At 49.6% G+C, this 21969-nt stretch overlaps 1 protein-coding gene across 1 annotated transcript in view; it reads left to right on the top strand.

Moving 5' to 3' along the window:
* The window catches only part of APCDD1L (APC down-regulated 1 like), a 57919-nt gene that overhangs the window by 23412 nt on the left and 12538 nt on the right, over nucleotides 1-21969 (top strand). The window contains exons 2-3 of the mRNA XM_004430238.3: nucleotides 16359-16497; nucleotides 19431-19983. Of these exons, the coding sequence (XP_004430295.1) occupies nucleotides 16359-16497; nucleotides 19431-19983 (692 nt within the window). The remainder of the gene's footprint in view (nucleotides 1-16358; nucleotides 16498-19430; nucleotides 19984-21969) is intronic.

Consider the following 21969-nt stretch of genomic DNA (forward strand, 5'->3'; position numbering starts at 1 on the left):
GAGTGTTTTAGAAGTATTTTTAATTTGCAAACACATAGGATTTTTAAAAATATTTTTATTTCTGACTTTAGTTACATTGTGGTCAGAAATGTGGCCTATATATATGGTACCAATTCTTTGAATTTGTTGAGACTTATTCTATGGCCTAGTGTAGGCTCAGTTTCTGTAAATACTGCTTGTGTGCTTGGAAAGAATGTGCCTTCTCTGTTGGACATAGTGATATATGTCTGTGTGTACATACTTACACAACAAACATATGCACACATGCATGTACACACAGGTATATAAAATGATTTAGATTTGTTCATTTTGTTTTTTAAGTCTTCTGAATCATTACTGACCTTTTGTCTGCTTGACCCATAAATAACTGAGTTGTGCTAAAATCTCTCCTGATGATGAGGAATTGTCAATATCTCCCTATACCTAGTGCCATTTTGGCTTTGTATATTTTGATGCTATTTTATGATCATATCTTCCTGGACCTTTTATGGAGTGACCTCTATCCTTAAAAATGCTTTTTATAGTATATCAGTTTCCTTTTATTTACTATTTAGTAAGTAAGTGTTTTCAGTCCCTTTACTTTGAACTTTTCTATGTTGTTATGCTTGAAATATATAAATAACATATAGCAGGAGTTTTAAAAATCCAATTTGATAATGTCTGTTAACCAGCAAGTAAATCAGATTTGTTTTAATCATCTTTTTATTTTCTACAAATTGTGCCTTTTATGCTTTTTTCCTCCTTTCTTCTCTTTTTATGTTTTTATATTTAAGAGATTCGTTGGGTTGGGTTTATTCCTATTACTTTTCTTTTTTTCTGGCTTAGAAGTTATACAATACTACTTTATTGGCTATTACTTTAGTGGCTCCTGTGAAATTATAACACTTTAATATCTTAACCCTTTTCCTGATAATGCAAGGAATTTAGAACACTAACCTAATCATTCCTCTGCCAAATTGCATGCTACTGTTTTCCAGTATTTTCATTATGTGCTTTTTTTTTGACCCCACAAAATTAGAGATTATTAGTTTATTCAATTTTTTTTTTTAGATTTACAACGTTTTCAAATTCTTTGCTCATTATATCTTCTTAAAAACCAGACCTTCCTTCTTCATAAATTCCTTTGTGTAGAAGGTCGTTTAGTTTAGTGGTAAACAATCTCAGTTTTGTTTATCTGAAAACATCTTTGTTTTACCTTTGTTCTTGAAAGGTCATTTGGCTGGGTACACAAATCTAGGTTGAGGGCTCTTTTTTCTTCTTTTTATATTTGGTGTTCTGCAAGTTCAAGTGTTGATTTGTTTTTATTAATCCTGCTTGCTACTTACCGGCCATCCTGGTTCCAGTGGTTTGGAGTCTTTTATCACTTCTGGAAAATTATCAGGCATTTTTTCTTCACCTATTTCTTCTCCTCTACCCTTTCTTTTCTCTCCTTCTGGAAGACATTAGTTAGACTTTCTCATTATAACTGCTTTGTCTCTTAACCCCTTTTTCTTAGTTTTCAGCCCTTCTCTTTCTTTTCTGAATTTTGGGTAATTTCTTTACATCTATTTTCCAGTTCACTAATTCCCTTTTCAACTGTATCTAATCTGCCCCATGATCCAGCTGCTAAGTTTTTATATCAACAATTATATTTTTTGTTTCTTAAAGTTCTATTTGATTCTTTCCAAACATGCTTGGCCATTTTTATAGGCTCATGTTTGTTGCTCATTTTTTTAAATTCCATATTTTATTTCCTTAAACATTTCATACAAAACTTTTCTTTATTCTGTGATAGTAATTCCAATATCTGATGCTCTTGGGATATAAATTTTTTCTTTATGCTAACTCTTACTCCATGGTGGGTTGTTTATTTGTGTATTTGGTGATCTTTATTTGGGAGCTCATGTTTGTTTGATCTTAATATTTGGAAAATCTTGGAGCCTAAAATGACCATGCTTTCCTCAAGAGAGCATTCATATTGGCTTCTCCCAGGAGTCAAGGGACACCGCAACCTGGGACACCCCAACCCTGATTCCCCCTCCCCAGCCTCTAACCACAGGCAGTGCTGACCTTGACATTTGCCCTCAGGAGGGTCTCCACAGGTCCCTCTTCTGCTCACTTTGGGGGCCAGGGAACTCAGAGGCTTCCCTACTTTCTAAAAAACCATACTTTACATCAAATCTAGGTGCACACAGTGAGGGTGTCCTCAGAATATTCAGAGAACCACGCTGCAGAGGCAGGATGCTGATCCACATTTTTTAAAGACCACACTTGCTGCTCCATGGAGAATGGGTGACAGGGGCCAGAGCGGACACCGGGGAAACAGTGAGGGGCCGCTGTCAGTCTTTCAGGTGAGAAATGATGGTGGGTTGACCCAGAGGGGTGGCAGCGAAAACAAACAGAAGGGTATGAATCCAAGTTAGTGGAGAGTCTGCTTACTAACTGGTGCCCCTTGTTTATTTATAGACACAAAAATGTGTGATTAGTCACAAACTTTCATTAACTTGTAATTTCTCTTCCATTGTTCATATGTTAGATTTGCAAAAGGTGAAAAGTTTGATAATATCCAGTCTGGCCAAAGGTGTAAGGACGCGGATACTCTCATACACCATTGGTGGAGGGTGAATTGAAACAGCATGTTTGGAGGACAATCTGGTCAAATCTATCAACATGTAAGATGTACATGCAATTTCTTTGTGAGGCATTTCCCCAAAAAGACACACACAAAATTTACACCAAGATACATAAAAAGGATGTCCAACATATTGTTGTATGTAATAATAACAAAAAGAGAATTTTTTTTGACCACAATCAAAATGACAGTCTGCAGACGATTGGTGAACTAAATTAAGATTCATCTGTATCATGGAGTACTATTTTGTCTTTTCCACAAAGACATAAGTCTAAGATGGAAAGATATCCCTTATCATTTAAGTGTAAAAAGCAAAATGTAGAATGATGTGTATAGAAAGATTGCATTCATAAAAAATTTTAATAGCCAAATAAAAACCATATACATTTATATGCAGAGATTGGCATGAAACCATTTTCTGAAGGATGCACAAGAAACTGTCAAAATGATCCACTTTGGAGGGAGCAACCAGGGCTTCAGGGTAGCAAGTAACTTTCCCTTTTCATTTTACACCTTTTTTATACATTTTGAAAATTCCACTGCAAGCCACATATTGCTTTTGGTTGAAGAGTGTGGCTTGTTTTTATTGGACTCTTCTTGATTAGGGCACCTGCTTCCCCTGGTCATGACATCTCCTGCTCGTGGCACTTCATTGTTTCCTCTGGTTCCTCCCTCAAAGACTGTGAATATGCCTTAGTCCCTCTGGTCCCCAAAAGCCAACCTTCCTCACAGATTTCCAAAATCTATTATTAAGCTAAAGAACATAGATTTCAAATAAACGCATAGGATGATCCCATTTTTGTAAAAAATAATTGAATAAATGTAAGTATGTGTGTGTAAAAATAAAAATAATTGAATAAATGCAAGTATGTGTGTGTAAAAATAAGAAAAGTCTAGAAAGATTTCTTCATTCATTCAACAAAAATGTATTGTGTGCCTGCCAGGGGCCAGGCATTGTTGTGGAGATGGACATTCAAAGGGGACCAGAGTCCCTGCACTCCGTCTCTCTCGGCCTCCCAGACTCTAGAATCTAGAGGGTCATGTGTCCCAGCAGGTTAATGGCAATTCGCTCTGGGTGGGCGATTGTGGGTGAGCTTTTATATCACCCTCATGCTTTTCTGTATCTTCTGATTCATATTTTTGCCCTGTGTATGGCATAAAAGAACTTATATAAAAATAATAATTAAGCTATAAAACACAATCTCTCTATCCCTCTGGTTTTGTCTCTCTTCTCTAAACTCCTACATGCATCCGTGCAGTATTTGAGACACACTGATACTAAAAATTTTTCGTTGTGTATCTGGAAATCAAATTTCAGTGGGCATCTTGTATTTTATTTGCAACGCCACTTATAAACAACCTGCTCCCGGCACTTCTGTTCCTCTTTGAGTACCCCTCCTTGGGCTCTGCCTGGCCCTTCCCTAGGGGCTGCTTTCCTTGGGATTCTGCCTCTGGCTGGCTTCCACTCTCTGTCCTTCCCCCGTGTATGCGTTATGGACCGATGTGTGGCAGCCTCACAGCTGGCTCCTCCGGGATGCACCGTTAGCTCCTCAAATAGTACACCCCCAAAACGGAACTCATCCCAGTTCTCCATCTCAGGAGCGGCACCACCATCCCCCTCCAGTCTCTGGGGCTGAGAACCCACACACCCATGCCGCCCCTCCTCCCTGCCCTCACTCCACATTTCAGCAGCACCAGCCTGGCTTTCCCATCTCCTGCCATTGCCCCTCAACACCCCACTGCCCCAGGCTCGCCTCCATGCCCAGATTTGAGGTGGCCTCCCGGAGGTCACCTTGAGCCCCTCCTTCTCCCAACCCAAACCCCACGTACACCAGATCATCCTTAACACCAGGGCCTTAGAGCCTTGGTCCCCAACAACCTGTCACCGTGTACCACCACAGCAATCTGACCACATCTGATTGCTACTGTCCTATAATCGGGTCAACATTTCTCTTCAAATCAACTAATTCATTTTCACTTATTTTTAAAAATAACCTGTCCCCGTAAGCTTTAGCCTCATGCTAACGAGATCTCAGGCTCGATTTGTCAGTTATCAAAATGAGTCAAACTAGACATGTAACTAATCAAACATAAACTGCCCATCGTGTACCCAGGGCATCATAGCCAGTGCCACCCAGGTCGGCACAGTGGCCTGTGGAAAGCACTGCCTTTCAAAATGCCAGCTGCTCTCCCCCCTGCACAGCTCCCTCTGTTTGAAGAACACTCCAGACCGCCAAAGTGGCTAACGGGGCCTCCCGCACAGCTCCTGCGGCTCCCTGCCTCTCCACCTCTCCCCATGACAACCCTTCATCCGGGGCCTGCCGGCCACAGGAGCTAATTACATCTCCCTCGGCCCCTGTCTGCTGCTTCACACCTCCCTGCCACCTTCGCAGCCTCTGCTGGAGCGCCCATTACGGCTCTCATCCGCCTGTCAAGCAGCTCCTCGTCCTACAAGACTCTCAAGGAGCACATAGGCAGTGAGGCCCCTCCTGGCGGCCCTCTCCTTATATCTTCATTCAGCAAACTGGACCAGCATCAGGCAGAACACATCCAAGGTTCGATTGCCCTGGCTCAGAATATCAGACCCTGAGCCCTTGTAGAAGCATCTTGCCACCCTGTGGCCAGGCGCACACTAGGTGCTCAATAATTGTCCAGCAAAGACCAGGGGCTGTGTGTGCAGGTGGAAGGAGACTGGAGTTTACAGGTAAAATACCTGGTTTGGAGTTTGGGCCTTTCCATCTACTGACTTGTGCGACTGAAGCTGACACTCTCCAACTCCCCTTTTTCTGAGTCCGTTTCCCCATCTGTAAGGTGGGGACAATGACGACAGTCACCCCAAAGCCTTGTTATAAAGATGGGGGGACAAGTACATGTGGGCTTTGCAGACTCTGGGCTTTACAGAAACGGGCGCCTTGTTATTGGGGTGGTAACCAGGGTCCCGATGACTAATCTGCTGTGGTCATCCAGTTAGCACTGTCACTGTCCCCTCCGGGAGCCTCGTGCACTCTCCCTGGAATGAGAACGCCGGGGGTCCAGGGTCGCCAGGGAAGGCAAGAATTACAAGCCTGTTTATTTAACATTTAGGGAGCCAGCGCATTTTCCTGTACCTTGTCTGCAACACTTAAGCCAATATTTGCGACTTCGGGATTCTATTTGTATGGTAATTTAAAAATAGGGTTCAGACTTACAGCCGGCCTTTCTCCTGAAACTCCAAAAGCACATTAATTTTCTAGATGGTAAAATAATGCCATAATTAAATATTGCCATTTCTCCTAAAATCTGGTAACTCCTAACAAAATGGGTTTTTTGAAACATGATGTAGGTTTTCCCACAAAATTGCACTCTAGGGAAATTCCTTATTTTGAATGTATGAGAAAGACCACGAACTTAATCTCAACAGAATGTAAGAAAAATTGATTTGTTAAATTACAATAATTTTCTTGCATTTAAAATCTCCATGCTTTCTGTCTTGGCTGACCCAAAGGCCCCCTATATGCGTCTTTGGGGAAAGTCTGGAGGAGCCAAGATGTTTTGCTTCCTTGTTTATGAAGCTTCCCAGATGCCCTTTCTTACGGTTCCAATTGGAATTTTTGTTCTGTGTTGCAAACTGCTTTGAAAGGAGGCAAGACTAGGTGAACCCATCACCCTCGCCCTTGAGTCTCCAAATACGTTCTCCGTTCCAGTGGAAACGAAGATCTCCCGTGTGGAAGAAAACATGGGCCCCAGAGATGGCCTTCCATGGGCTTCCTCTTCACCAAGTTCAGGGTGGACGGAGGGAGCCTGGTGACCCTGGGCTGGAGGCTGAGGCTGGAGGAGGTGGTGCCAGGTTTAACCCCGGGCGCCCAACCACCCCAACCGAAGCTCAAGAGGGCCCCCTTGTGGGGACTCCCAAGAACAGCCCAGTCAGTGGTGTACTTCCCCTAACGCTGGGGCTGCTCCCCGTGACCTCCAACATCTCTGGGCAGTCCTCAGACCCAGTGGCACTCAATGGAGACCACCAGCCTCCATGTTCCTCTCCTCAAAACTTAAATATTTCTTTGAGATGAGAAGGTGATTGGCCCCTCTGGGGAAGACTGGTGGAGAACCAGCTCTCAAGGCCCTGTGAGGAGTTTAGCTCCTCAAGGTGCAACCTGAAGACCCCTTCTCCTGCGCCCTTTTCCGGGAGTCTTCACAGAGATTACACAGACGTCTTCTTTCTTATTGAATGTGTCAAAACCTTGTGATTATCTTGCCAAATTCCTGTTCTAGAGAACAATGAAAGCTTCAGTCTTCTGCCAAGAGAGTGAATAAGGATTCAATCCAATGGGAGACTTCTAGACACATGTTCTGTTTAGCAAATACTGACTTGTAACTACACCCCGTAGGGCAGGCACCAGAATGTTCAGGGAGATCAGGCTCATTCAGAAGCACTGGGAGAGCTCACGCGCTAGCTGCCCAGCCCCAACTCCTCCTCGCCCCAATCCTCGAAGCACAGGACAGAGCGGAACCTTGGTATCAGTGGAGAGCATTGACCAAATTTGCTATAAATGATGAATATCTAAGGGCCAACATGCAGATCTTGGAACATAGGCGTTGAAGTCAAGCTAAGGAGGCCTTGTCTCCAAGACACCAGAACATCTGGGTAAAAAGAGAAAAACTTCCATCAATCACCCTGATGCCTGGGCTATTTAGAAACAGCTGGGCTTTGGCTGGAATTTTCCAGTTTTCTTCTGAGTGGAAGCCCCAGCCAGAGTGAGGAGTAATTAGCGTTATCATGGGGCCGAGGGAGAGTTTTGCTGCAGTTTTTGTGCTGGAACATGCCTAAACAAACAAAAAAAACTGGCTGATGAGCCCGGCCTGCTGGGCCAGACTTTGTCTCCCCAAAACCCCATTCCTTTCCCATTCTGCGAGCCACACGTTTCCTTTTCCCTTGGCAGGCAATGCTCACCACAGCCCGTGGGGAGAGGTCTGCATGGCTAGCTGCTCCCCCGGACAAAATGTTTTCAGTTTTGGAAATACACGCGTGAAACAATCACCTTCTCCAGGTGGGATCAAGCGAGGCCCACCTTTTCCACCCACCCCTTGGTCCAGCCCTACCTGGGACTTTTCATGGAGAACTAGGGGAACAGTGACAAACCAAACCATGTCCCTTCGCTAGCCTTTCAACATGCTAACATCCAAATCTGATGCCATCCTGCTTCTCACCGTCTCAGAATCTGCTTTTCCAGGCACCCAGTCCCTCCAGAATTACTCAGGGTGACTTTCAATGCTCTGAGGTCACCAAGCAGAGGAGGACACATGTCAAAGTCCTGGGATGCTGCAGGGAGTGGGAAGTGGAGGTATTTTTTCTAGAGCACACCACTTTTGAGTTGCCAAGAATGCAAAGTCCATCCCATCCCACCCCAACTCCTGGCCTTGAATGCAAAGACCCTCAGATTAGATGGATGACAAGATTCAATTATGGCCAAATGAGGGACATATGAGGAATCTGAAGACCAGCCGTCTACTCCAGAGGGGAAGTTTTGGCTCCATAGAATGCAAAGTTTGTCTTCATATTTCTGTGATTTGCTGGTACTGTCATAGCATGCCAATCTATAACCTTCTCGGAGGAGTTTAAATAGAAACTCTGCGTGCCTTTTGTGCAATGACTTCATTGGAAAGCATGTCTTTTGCTGTAGCAATGCAGAGAGACGGCTGCCGTTTCAACAGCTGGTTTCTGAAGCTTGTTGGCAAAGCCGCCGGTGCGTACCGCTGCACGCCAGCACATCTCAGTTTGTAAAAGGCGGCCGCCTCTAATCAAGAGAGGTTATTTTTTGGGTGGGGATTTTTATTTAAAATGTGCATAAGCTTACAAGTCCAAACATTCTAGGTGAATTACCTCAGGCTGAGGATTTTGAAATAAATCAGAGGGTTTCAGACTTTTTTTTAAGCAAGAGAACACTTTTTTCAAAGTAAATCTTAATTAGCATCCTAGTATAGAAATCAGAGCGAAGAGTAGGGTCTGCTTGGGCCGAAGCTGAGGGTGGAAGACTGGAGCCCCACTCCCTGGGTCTCCCCTTCTCTCCTGAAAAACCACCAGCGGTCTTCAGAAACCAGCTTGAAAACCTCTGATACGGCAAAACGTGGCATACACACTCCACTCTTGGGCTAGGGCTATGCCTCCAGTATGGCAGCCACCAGCCCCATTTCACCTGTTACTTTTTAGCTTTTTTAATGTGGCTACTAGAAAACGTAAAATCACATACATGGCTTACATTTGTGGCTCCCACTCTTTTTCTATTGAATAGTGCCGTTGAGCTGGGTGGAGCCTTCGCTGGGCGTGCAGAACCACATCAGGTCCTGGCTTGGCTGGGGCGGCTTCCAAGGGTCAACACAGGCTTTAAAGCAAAGCGCCTGCCATTAGGTTCTTATGCTGGATCCAGCCCATCCTCGAAGCTCTCCGCAGGATTTGAGGCTCACACTTAAACCTCCCTTCACCTACTTCTCTTTCCTCTCTGCCTGCTTGGATCAGCCTGGGCCCCTGGCCTGCTGGGGACTCCCTTTCTGACCACCCTTTCACCCTCAGCCAGATTCTTAGTGATCCCAACAGCTGCAAGCCTTCTCCTTCTCCTCTTCCATTTCAAACCTGACCCTAATAGCCACACCCAGAATGGAAATCACCAGCTGATTTTGAGGCGGTGAATCCTGAGGAGTGGGAGAAGTATCAACAAGGACCTCACGTGCCTTGGTCTTCGGAGCACAAGTCGTTCATTCATTCATTCAACTGAAAGTAGTAATAATAACTAGTATTTATTGAGCACTTTGTGAAGGCATTGTTCTAAGCGCTGTCTGTGTCTTAACACAACAAATATTTATCGAGCATCCATCAGGCACTGCTAAGTGCTGGGGAATCAGCAGTGAGCAAAAGAGATAAGGACCTGTCCTCATGGAGCTGGCAGACTAGTGGGGGAGACAGTGAGAGGAAAGAAGGAAAAAAGGAATGGAGAAAGGGAGGGAGGGAATGAAGAAAGGAAAGAAAGAGAGAGAGAGGAAGGAAGGAAGGAAAGAAAGAAAGAGAGAGAAAGAAAGAAAAGAAAGAAAGAAAGAAGGGAGGGGAGGAGGGAGGAAGGAAGGAAGGAACAAAGGAAGGAAGGAAAACGTTGAGGAGCCTAGAGTGACACCTCAGTAGCACTGAGCACACCTAGCCCCCAGATCTTGGTTTCTAAACACCAGTCTCGAATAAAAGGAGCCAGGACTCCTTGGAGAAATGGCTGATTCCAGGGCTGGGGCAGGGAAAGTACAAAATGAGCCTGGAAGATCTTCTGGTGCCAGAAAGTGAGGAAGTGCTCAAAAAAAAAGAAACGACAAGGGCATGTAGAAAAGACTCAGGAGCTAAGTTGAAGGGGCTCCCAATGGCCAAATCAGGGACAATTTGAGCAACAAAATAAATAATGATAGCAATGGATTGTAACCTATAAAATAAATATCCCTGAGCTCACACTAACATGAGCAACAATTGAGTAAAGAGATAAATGGGGAGGGGGCCAGTGATTCCTTACAGCACAATTGCAATTAAGGAATTCAGAAAGAATGAAAGCACTAGAGAATGACCATTTGGAAAACACCACAGTAATAACTGTTGTAGGCAAGAATCATCAGTGGTCATCAATAGATGCTAAAATTAGTGAGGGGGAAAGTATAATGAAAAGCAAGATATTTGCATTATCTCTAAGTGTATCCCTTAAGATAATTATTAATCACAAAGAGAAAAGTAGTAACTTAACATGGAGACACCTGGTAGACACCTCCTTAAACAAGTGATCAAAGTTACCATCACCAGTATTGGGACAAATTGACATCGTGTGCCCCCTGACATGATGCACCAAGAAGGACACAACATCACTTCTATGGTATTCTCACCAAAACTGCATCAACTGAATTTAATCATGAGGAAACATCAGACAATCCAAAATTGAGGTACACACTACAAAATAACTAGCTGGTACTCTCCAAAAGTGTCAAGGTCATGAAAGACAAAGACCAAAAAAGTGTCTCCAACTAAAGGAGATGAAGGGGACGTGACAACTAAATATGATGTGCAATCTGGATTGGATCATGGGCCAGAAAGGAGACATGAATGGGACAGTGGTGAAACTTGAGTAAAGTTTGTAGACTAGTTAATAGCATTGTATCAATGTGAATTTCTTGGTTTTGATCATTGTACTACGTCTATGCAATATGTTAACCTTTGGGGAAACTGGGTGAAGGGTATGCTAGAACTCTTTCTACTGCTTTTGTGACATTTTTTAAGTCTGAAATTATTTCAAATTCAAAAGTCAAAAAATAAAAGTAAATAAAAAACAGAAAGCAGGTAAATAATTGCCAGATGCAATGAGTGCTACCCAGGAGACGAGGGAATGGAGAAGAGCAGAAGGAGTGTTCGATGTCAGCCTGCCTGAGACCTCGATGGAGAGGGAAAGCCCAGCACAAAGCAGAGGGAAGAGTGGTGCTCTGGCTGAGGAACAGCACGTGCGATGGCCCCGAGGCGGGAAAGAGTGTGCCTGTTCGTCCCTCGGAACACACGGTAGAGAGTATGGTGGGATCTGATGGATGACGCTGGAAGGATGGGAAGACGGCCAATTTTGAAGGGCCTCGGAGATCTTCAGGAAATATGTGGATGTTACTCCAAGTGCATTGGGAAACCACGGGAAGTTTTTGGCCATCATGTAAATTTCCTTTGAGACACTTATGATGCTTTGAAATCATAATCCGTCATGGGCCTATTTGATGAATGCCAGCCTCTCCAAGAGAACAGGAACTCTGTCCCTCACGTGCACCCTTATAAGGGCAGATAACAGCCATTCAATATTTGTGTGGGGGTCAAGGAATGAAGGAACGGAGCTTGGGTTGCTGGGGGACCTGGACTTAGATAGCCTTTGGTATCTATTGTGAGTTGAGTCATGTCCTCAGAAAGATGTTTAAGTCCTAAACTCTGGTACTTGTGAATGTGACCTTATTTGGAAATAGGCTCTTTGCAGATGTAATCAAGTTAGAATGAGGCCATATTGGAAAAGGCGGGCCCTCATCCAGTGACTGGTGTCTTTACAAGAGAAGGGAGAGGGAGACTTGGATACAGAGAGGCAGACACAGAGAGAGGGAAGACAGCCCTGTGAAGACAGCGGCAGAGATGGGAGTGATGCAGACACAGCCAAGGAACGCCTGGAGCCACCAGAAGCCAGAAGAGGTAGGAAGGATCCTCCCCTAGAGCCTCGGGAGAGAGCGCGGCCCTGCCCACACCTTGATTTCAGACTTGTGGTCTCCAGACTGCGAGAGAATAAAGTTCTGTTGTTGTAAGTCATCTTGTTGGTGGTGCTTTGTCATGGCAGCCCCAGGACACGCAGCCACTCTCCCTTTGCACTCTGGAGGTGAGGTGATGGGTAACCTCACGTCTCTCCCTCTTCAGTCTGTGCACCACTGTCGGGCTATTTACCACGCCCACGAGTCACTTATACATTTACTTACCAAATATTATTTACTTAAAGTATTGCTTAATATTTTTAAATCAAGTTCAGACCAACCCCTTTTTAAAACTCAGTCTCATCCTCAGCAATGGGGGCTGTGAAAGCATAAATTTGCTGCAATAACTGAGGCAGCTTTTCAACACCCTCTATAATCAATGCGTAACCCCTGGAATGAAACATGCTCAGCACTGCACCTAAAATCTGGCACACCGCCCAGAGCCTCGGAGCAGGCCAGTTAGGACGGGAAAACCAGTGCTTCGCTTTTGCTTTTCACCCCCAGAAGAAAGTGGCTGCAGACCTGATATTTCTCCGTCTGCTCTGGCTGCAAACCCCACGTCTCTCCTCCACCTTCCACCTCTGGATTCACACCTACCCCTTTCAGGAGGAAAACAGGGTTGTGGACCTGGGTGTGAAACTTCTCTAAACCTCCATTTTTCATCTGTAAAATGAGGATAAACACATCCACCTAATAGAGGTGTTGTGAAGGATAGATAAGAAAAGGACACATATTTTTTATTCCATTTGTGTGAAATATCCAGAATAGGCAAATCCATAGAGACAGAAAGCAGATTAGCGGTTGCCTGGGGTTTAGAAGGAGAGAGGAGTGGAGAGTGACTGCTAATGCGTATGGGGTTTCCTTTTTGGGCTGATGGAAATGTTCTGGAACTAGAAAGCGGTGATGGTTGCACAGCATGGTGAATGTCCTAAGTGCCACTGAATTTTACTTGCATACTTTGAATGATTAAAATGGTGAATTTTATGTTAGCTATATTTCACCAAAATTTATTTTTTAATTGGATAAGAAGCATCTGCCTGGGGTAGAACGACACTGGCCAAGGCTCTCCATCCCTCTGAGCCTCGGTTTCCTCATCTGCAAAATGGGGGTGTCGACAGAACCTACATCGTGGGTGGTTTACAGATTGCACCTGTTGGTCCTTAGGAATGGCCAGCATGTGGATGCCCTCCATCTACAGGCTGCCCCCCAGGACTGCTGGGAGGACTCGCCGCACTAATGCAGACAGAGCAGCTGATCTCAGACCATCAGCCAAGTGCCCACCCGATAGAGGCTTAGCAAGTGCCTCCCCCTTACGGTGTCTGCCATGTCGCCCGTTCCTGGCATTCTGACTCATCCTAACACATCAGACTGGGGCAGATCATATTTTAAACCCCAGTAGCCTTGTCTGAGCAATTGGGCACTCCAGATTTAATTCTGCAGGTAATTTGAACGATGCTATCTAATTTCAAAAGTCTCCGCTCTTATGAGTGCAAAAGCAGCATAATTTTTAATTAGTGGGTAAACAGGAAATAATAGATGGTGGTAAGTGGACACCACTGTTAATTAAAAATCCATGGTTGATAAAAATCAATTTGGCCCATGCATTTCACTCAGTCTGTCAGGTCCCTGTGAAAAGTTGTGCCACCCTGCCCCCCGCACCATCTGCTTTCAGTTGTTGCTCCTTTAGTTAAGACTTTTATAGGGAAGAAAAAAGGGAGGAAAAGAAAAGAAAATCAAAAAGCTACCTCAAAAGCTGCGACTGAAAAGACTTCAGGTATCCATTTATAACTGGTTGTTTTAATTTTTGTGACCTTGAAGCCAAAGCTTCATGAATGGCCGAGAGGCAACGTGACACTCCGCTCTGGCATTTTCACAAAGGTCTCCAGAAGTGTTTGTGTTTTGTGCTTTGTGTGTGCATGTTCTGAATACAGTGAGATTCCACCGTCTCTCGAAGTCTCCTGACTCAATTAAATCCTAATTTCTCACTGAGAAACAAGACCAACTAAAACACACTGAGCAGAAGCATACCATCAGAGGATTCGTGACAAAATGCAACGTGGCTAGCCATCTCTTCTCCGTGGCTTCAGAGGGAGTACAGGGGGAAAAGGCTTGTTTTCTTTTAAACAGGAAACATTTCCTCCGGCAGCCGAGCTGTGTGGAAACGATGCCATTATCATTTTCAGGCCACTCGCTATTTTGCTCTGAGATGGAAGCTTGGTTTTCCTACCAGGCAAATCACCTGGACCTCTTTTGGTCCTTTTCTCCTCTTTCCTTCCATCCCTCCTCCAAATCAACACTTCCTGACAGGTTCCGTGGACACCGGTGATGTTCAAATTAACCTGCAGAACTGAATCCAGGGGACCCAGTGTCTCCTGAGGAGTTGACTGCAGGAGCACAAGAAGGTGTAAGGTGTAGACGCGGCTGTGTAAGGTGTAGATGTGGCTGGGCGTGCGGCCCGACTCAGGACTCCCGATAGGGCTGTGCTGGGAGTGTGGCCCAACCTCACTGCCCACCGGCCCACCATGACGTCCTGGCTCTGTCCCAGAAAATTAGATGAGCCCAAGTTAACACGGAACCACTCTTTCCAGAGTCCTCTTGGCACCGTAGTCACTCTGCAGAGTGGTCCTGCGAGCCCTCGGGCAGTCGGGTAGGCACACCACAACCTCATTGGTTAGTTGTTTTCATTTCTCCTGTTTGGTTGATTAAAACCCATAAATCAGTTGTAGGATAAACCGGGAATATAGCAGGGACCCAGTGCTGCACCAGCATTTTTACTCATTCATTCATTCATTTGCTGAGTGCGGGGGCCCACTAAGTCTTAAAAACAGCCCTTGCCTCTTGCCTGCCACGCAAAACGAGCGACAGTTAAGCCATCAAGCTGGAGTCCAACGACGTGGGCTCGAACACTGGCTTTGTCACATTTGGGCAGCTCGTGCCCCAGTGCAACCTCAGCCCAGCTCGCAGAGCCTGTTTCCCTCCCGTAAAAGGAGGCTACCGCTAACGCCCATGTCAGAGTTGTGGCAAAGGCCAGAGAAAGACGCAGGGAGTCGAGACTCAGTTAAGGGGAACCATGTTGCCATCAGCATCATCACCATCAACATCGCTCTGTCTTTCTCAGCTGACCACTGGGGACCTCAAGAGTCTCCGGATGAGACCCCCAATCTCCAGGGAGGTAAGGAATCCACTCTGCCTCATTTTCCTGAGAAGCCGCCAGGGCGCAGAGTTTGGGGGCCACGTGCCCAGTCAGACAGCTGTGAAGGGGCAGGTGGGGACCCCAGGCCTCCCCAGGCCCTCCTTTCCTGAACCCGATGGGAAGATGTGAATGTCCGACAGGGGAGGGGGCAGAATGTATCATTCATTCGCTTCTCCACTCAGCCTGCAAGCCTTCCTGGGGCGTCCTGGACCAGCCGACATCTCCACCAGCCCCGGGCACCCCCTGACTCACTTGGGCCACAGGCTGGGTGGGAGAAGTGCCGTCGGAAAGGCCTGTTGCAGGCGCTGGGCCAGCGGGTGGCGGCGGCCGCTGGGAGCACAGCTCGCCGCTGGGATATCTGGAGGCTGCGCGCTGCCAAGCTTCCCACAGCACCCCGCCATCTGGGCTGTGTCGAGCCCGGCGCTCTGCGTGGGGATGACGGTTTCTGGGGGAATTGCTGCTCTAGCAGCTGAAGGCCCCGGTGCTCTCGCCTCTGAGCAGCCCCTCCAAGAGACTGTGAACCGTCCCACGGCTGGGCCTGGCCCGGCTCCACAAGATGAGCACATCTGGGAGTCATTCAGGAGAGCCTGGGGCCCTGGGCCCTGCCCCTGCTGCTCACAGCCAGCCTCCTCGAGGCCTCCGGTTCCTCCCCCGGCCCCGCATTGGCCTCGTGCATCAGCCTCGGCACCCACCACACTTATTGAGCACCTGCTGTGTGCCAGGGACTGGCCTGGGTCCCGCGGACGTGGAGATGGACAACACAGGGCCAGAGCACGTCTGGCCTGCTCCACGTGGCAGAGGTCAAGCAGACCTGGGCTCCTCGGTGGAGCGGGGCGGAAGTCCCACTGCCCCCAGCTCCTCCGTCTGCGTCTCGAGTGCCCCTTGTCCAGGAGTGCGGGGCGCCTCAGCCACCGCCCGGCGGTGCTCGGCCACAGCATGCGAGTCTAGCTGGGCACAGTGACTCCTGGAGGCCTCCCAGCCTGGGACCCTGGGGTGCTCTCCCTCCAGGAGGCTGGACTCCTTGAGAAAACGAAACATACGTCTGGGAATCCAGGAGAGGAGTCTGGAGGCTGATTCTAGGCACCCCGATTTGGGGAGCCCCTCACTGTCTCGGGGATGGCCTGAGGGGGCCTGGGTGCCCTGGGGAGGGACCAACGTGGAGGTGGAGGTGGGGACAGACCCCCGCCTGGCTCTCTGCTGCCCCCTGGGCTGTGGCCCCTTGGGCTGGGCGGGTGGGTGGGACAGGCTGAGGAGCTGGGGTGTGCTGGGACCGCTAACCAGGGTCTGTCTGCTCCGCAGCCCGCACTGCAGAGGCGGCTGGGACGGTAAGGGCTGGCCGCCTGCACTGGGAACCGCACTGCCAGCAGCCCCTGCCCCACAGAGCACCCGTCACCGCACTGCTGCCCCCACGCCTGGAAGGGCCCTGGACCTCCACTGGGTAAGACCCCGAGGTCACCCTGACCACAAGCCCCTGGGCTGGGAGACTTCACCCTCTCTGAGCCTCAGTGCCCACATCTGGGAAATGGGAATTCATCCAGTTGTCCAAGAGGCTTGCTACCATGTGCCGAGCACATGGTTTTGCTTGCCTCCCCACCCCACTGAGCAAGCCTGGGAGGCAGGGCCTGGGAGGCAGGGTCTGTGTGGGCATCATAACCCTGCCACAAACAGCAAACAGACGAAATCCATTTGTTCAGCATATTCAGAGCCTATTGTACCAGTACTTGTTGAGTACCTATTAGGAGCTAGGTACGAGGGTGCGCAGTGGGGACAAGCCCTAAACTTGCGAACACAGAAATAAGGAAGGTAAACTTGAGATGGTGCTAAGCTCTGCAGTGAAGGAAATAAAACTGAGGTTGTGAAAGCGAGTGACCTGGGAGGGGTCTTTTGAGAGTGGTCAGGGAAGGCTTCTTGGAGGTGGTGACATTCAGTTGAGTGCTGAAAGCAGAGGAGTCAGCCATCCAGAGAGCCAGGGCAAGAGCTAGGCAGAGGGAGCAGCTAGTGCAAAGGTCCTGAGGCAGGAAGTGGCAGGCCAGAGAGGACCCAGGTGTCTTGCTTGCCAGTCTAATTCTCTTTCTAACCTGACCAGCTTGCCTGATATTTCAGAGGCCCTGTTGCTGCTCTGGGGGAGAGGGCTTTGTGCTCTGCCCTCATTTGTGGGGCACAAACTCTACAACAGCCAGCTGAGTCCTCACTCCTGGAGTGGGGCTGGGGAAGAAGAGAGGCAGTGGCCTCCTCCACACCTAGCACATCCCTTCCTCTCCCGTCCTTTGGGCCAGTCCCGTTCTGGGGTCAGGGACTGGACTCTCCATGTCCTCCGTGTGCCTCCGGAGGTCAGGGAGAAACCTGGCTGCCAAACATCTGCTAGCACTCTGGGAGGAGGGAGGGGACTCGAACTCTGCAAAGCCACTGTGGATGCATTCCCAGGCTCCGCCCCCACCCGACTCCACAGTCCAGGTGGGATCCCGGCACCACTGGCCAGGGTCACTCTGAGACAGAACTGGGGCATAGAGAGGGTGGGGGCTGGGTGGCAGGCTGCTCTTGCCCCAAGACAACAGCATTCCAGAATGGTTCTTCTAGAAACTTCTAGAACTGTCTTCCTAGAAAGTTCCCCTTTGTGCTCTCCAGACAGGCTCTGCTGCTTCCTGGGAGTAGCGCAGGGAAGGATCCACAGTCTGGGAACCACCAAGATGTCCAGTGTGACCTGCTGCATCCCTTTAGACAAATCTCCCCCTCCCTGGCCTTGTCTGAAACACGGGTGAGGAGGGGGCTGGGGCCCACCCTCGGGCATGTGAGTCACCCCTCTCCATTTTTAACTGCCACCTCTACTGGTATTTCCTTACGATTTTTCTTTAAACCAACTTGCTTTTGTTTACTGAAATATATTCATTTATTTGTACAGCTTTATTGAGGTATAATTGGTATACAGTAAACTGCACACATTTACAGTGTACACTAATTATTTTTAAAGGAAGCATAATATCACCCTGGATACGGAGAGCAGAGCCGCTTGCCATAAATAGGAGGCAACTGTAAAGAGAAAGTCAATGAAAACAAACAACATAATTAAATTCTGCCCAGATTTGCTGCCTGCCTAGGGCCCCGAGTCTGTTCTCTCTGTGAGAAAAGGGAGGTTGGCGTTAAAGACACATTAGCTCCAATGGAGACTTGCACCTTCGTGTAATCAGAAAGATGGAAAGAAAACAAAAGGGAATTGTTTTTGCACTGGGTGAGAACACGTTTCCTCTACCCCAGCAGCCTTTGTATGAAAAATATCAAGAAAATAACAGCACAGGTGGTACCTGGCTAGAGTAACATTGTGAAGGGGGAACCTGCCTGCTCTTTTCCCCCCAGAACCCACCTACCGCCCACCCCATCTGAGCCCTCAGTGGAAAAGTCCCAGAGGCTCTGCTGCCCCCAGCCCAGAGTGTGCCTGTGGGTCTAGGAGTCATTTCACTTCCCTTTGCCCCCAACCCCACCTGTACTTGTTTTCCTCACCAGCAGAATAGGGGGAGGGGGCGCACCTGTTTTTGTAAATACAGTTTTATTGGCACACAACCATGCCCTCCATCTATACATTGTCTCTGGCTGCTTTAGCTCTAGAACCACAGCCCTGAGTAGTTGCAACAGAGACCACTTGGCCCACAAAAATATATGTCTTTATTATCCAACCCTTTACAGAAAAAGTGTGCTGAGCCCTGGTTTAGATGGACAAGGCTGTCACAGGCATGGATGGAACTTGGTCAGGCAAGTCAGCCTTGAGGAGGGAGCCAGAAGGAAGCGCCCACCATCCAGGATTCACTCGCCCAGGACAGGGAGGGTCCAGGCTAGCCGGGCTCTGGGCGGGTGCCGGGAATCCAGGGGGGAGAGCTCACGGCACAGCCTCCTCCGGTGGTGCAGGGCAGCCCCCGTTTCTTCAGCCCCTCCCCGCCCGCCACTGTGCTGGACGTGTCCCGGAAGCCCCGACGGTGGGTGTGACAGCCCCATGTCACAGAGGAAGGAGCAGGCATTATCCAGGCTCACGGTCCCAGTGGGGACAGAAATGGGATTTGAACCCAGGTCCTCTGGCTGCAAAGCCTGCGTGCTTCTCCGGCCAGTAGGGACCCTCAGGACCCACAGGACCCAGGCCCGAGGAAGGAGGCAGTTAGGACTGGATGGAAGGAGAACCGGAAGGCTTCTGCTGAGGCCACAGGCATTGAGTGGAAGGCCCCCAGGCCGCAGGTGGGGCTAGGACGAGTCAGGGAAACTGAGGCTGCAGGGGCCCGGCCCTGAGCTGAGGCCCGAGGTGCAGGCTGTGGGCGTGGAGCCAGGCCGGGGAGAGGGCCCGCGCGTGCGCCCACTGCTCTGCCCAACCCCGGCTCTCCACCCCCGCAGCTGCGAGGTGCGCCCGGGCCCGGAGTTCCTGACTCGCTTCTACACCTTCTACCGCCCCCACCTCTTCCGAGCCCACCAGTTCTACTACGCCGACCCCTCGTGCCGGGAGCCCGCCCACTCCCTGCTCATCAAGGGCAAGCTGCGCCTGCGCCGCGCCTCCTGGGTCACCCGGGGCGCCACCGAGGCCGACTACCAGCTGCACAAGGTGGGCGTCGTCTTCCACAGCCGCCGCGCCCTGCTCCAGCTCGCCAGGCGCCTCAACCAGACGCGGGCCGGCCGGGCCTGCGCCCGGCAGCTGCCCCCCGCCCGGGCCTGGCTGCCCGGGGCCCTCTATGAGCTGCTGAGCGCCCGGGCCGAGCGGGACTGCACGGCCGCCCTGGGCTTCAGCATGCACGAGCTCAGCCTGGTCCGCGTGCAGCGCCACCTGCAGCCGCAGCCCCGGGCCCGGCCCCAGCTCGTGGAGGAGCTGTACCTGGGGGACATCCACACGGAGCGGGCAGAGAGGCGGCACTACCGGCCCACCGGCTACCAGCGCCCGCTGCAGAGCGCCCTGGTGAGTCTGGGGCCCCGGCCCGCAGGCCCTGTGTGATCTGGTCCCTGCCCAGGGCCCTCTCTGCCCACTCACTCTGGTCTGCTTGCCTCAGGACATTTGCACATGCTGTTCCCTCTGCTTGAGACATCTTTTCTCAGGTCTGTACAGGGCTGGCTTTTTCCGGAAGGAACCACTGTTCAGCCTGCCCACGTCTGATCCTCCTGACATCCTCTTCGTGGGCCCTGGAGGGTCTCTTTCCGCCCTGCTGGGCACGTGGGCTTGGGTAGGTTCACCTTCCTCAGTTCTCAGCACCAGTGTTCCCTCCAACCCCCACTTGGCACATTCCCCAGCACTCAGCATGCCCTGGGCTGCACTGTCTACTTGTTTATTGCCTTCTCTCCCTCTAGAACTAGACCCTCCACAAGGGCGGGGCCTGTACCCCTCTGTGTCCCCACACCTAGCCCAGGGTCTGGCAGACAGTGGAGGCCCATAAATGTTGGTGAATGAACTCAGGAAAGGCAGCCTTCCTCCAGGGCTCTGCTGGGCACCCACACAGCCCTCGGAAGGCCCCCCTCAAAAGCTCGTGTGGGGAATAGACCTCCTTGTTGACCTGGAGCCGGAGGCATTGAGCGCGTCCCTTCTCACTAATGTCGGGGGGAGCAGCGCTTCTCGGCCTCTGACAGTGCTCATGATACATCACCTGGGCATCTTCTCAGCGTGCAGAGTCGGGTTCCGAGGGTCTGGGTCACGGCCTGGGATTCTGCATTTCTCACAAGCTCCCAGGTGGTCCAGGGACCGCCCTGTGGGCAGGAGGCTGCAGTCTAAAGGGAGCTGCCCTGTCTGAGATGCATCCCCCGCAACACACACTCCAAAGTGAATTTCACTTACGCCGATGAACTTAAATTTTAAATTAAACCATCACAAACATACTGTCCCGATTTGGGCAGGACCTGGTAGCCCTGTCTTGCCGGATGAGCACACAGAGAGAAAGAAACTGAACGTCATTTGTGTAATGTGCTCCAGGCACACGGCACAGAGCCTGGCCAGCACGAGGTGGAGCGTGTGACATCTCCAGTGCAGCTGGCGGACCTAAGGACCCCTCCTCAGAAAAATGATTGTAAAAGCATTAAATAAAATACATCAGGGGCCGGCCCTGTCGCCTAGTGGTTAAGTTTGGCGGGCTCTGCTTTGGTGGCCCAGGTTCCGTTCCCGGGCATGGACCTACACCACTCGTCGGAGGCCATGCTGTGGCGGCAGTTCACACACAAAATAGAGGAAAGAGCGGCACAGATGTTAGCTCAGCGGCAATCTTCCTCAGCAAAAAAAATAAATAATCAAAATAAAATACATCAAGGGATGCCGGGCACCAAGGAGAGGAGGAGAGGAGTCAGGATGGCGGCGTAAGCAGACTCGGAACTCACCTCCTCCCGCGGACACAGCCAATTTACAACCACTCATGGAAAAATTACCCCTGAGACAGAACTGAAAACTGGATGAGAGGAACTCCTGCAACAACGGACAATCCTAACTGAGGTGGAAGAGGCAGAGACTCCCTTCCGGAGAGGAAAATGCCGCCTTCACAAGCCGCCAGCGTCACGGCCGCGGGGAGGAGCTCACAGGTACGCACCCTCCCTGGAGACGCGGGGCCCTGAGCCGGGGAGCGCCCCCGCTGTGGACATTTTGTGGACCCAGCACAATCGAGACCAGCGGCATAATATCTGACTGTGCCTGCTACTAAAACACTGGGGAGCACCCCCAGAAAACCCGGTTCACAAAGAAACTAAAACTGGCTCTTAAAGGGCCCGCACGCAAACTCACCCATTTCAGGAAGCATCCTAAAATCACCAGAAAGAAAGGTGCACAGTGCTTTGGTGACAAGAGACTCACCTAATAGGCCCTGAGTGCATCTCGGTGAGGGGTGAGACCTCTCCAGGGACTGGGACATTGGCGGCGGCCATTGTTGTGGCCTGGTGTGAGCGTGCTGACACAGACGCCATTGGAGTTCTC

The sequence above is a fragment of the Ceratotherium simum genome, chromosome 21 (assembly GCF_057802395.1).
Source record: "Ceratotherium simum simum isolate JZ-2026a chromosome 21, ASM5780239v1, whole genome shotgun sequence".
Classification (NCBI taxonomy): Eukaryota; Metazoa; Chordata; class Mammalia; order Perissodactyla; family Rhinocerotidae; genus Ceratotherium; species Ceratotherium simum.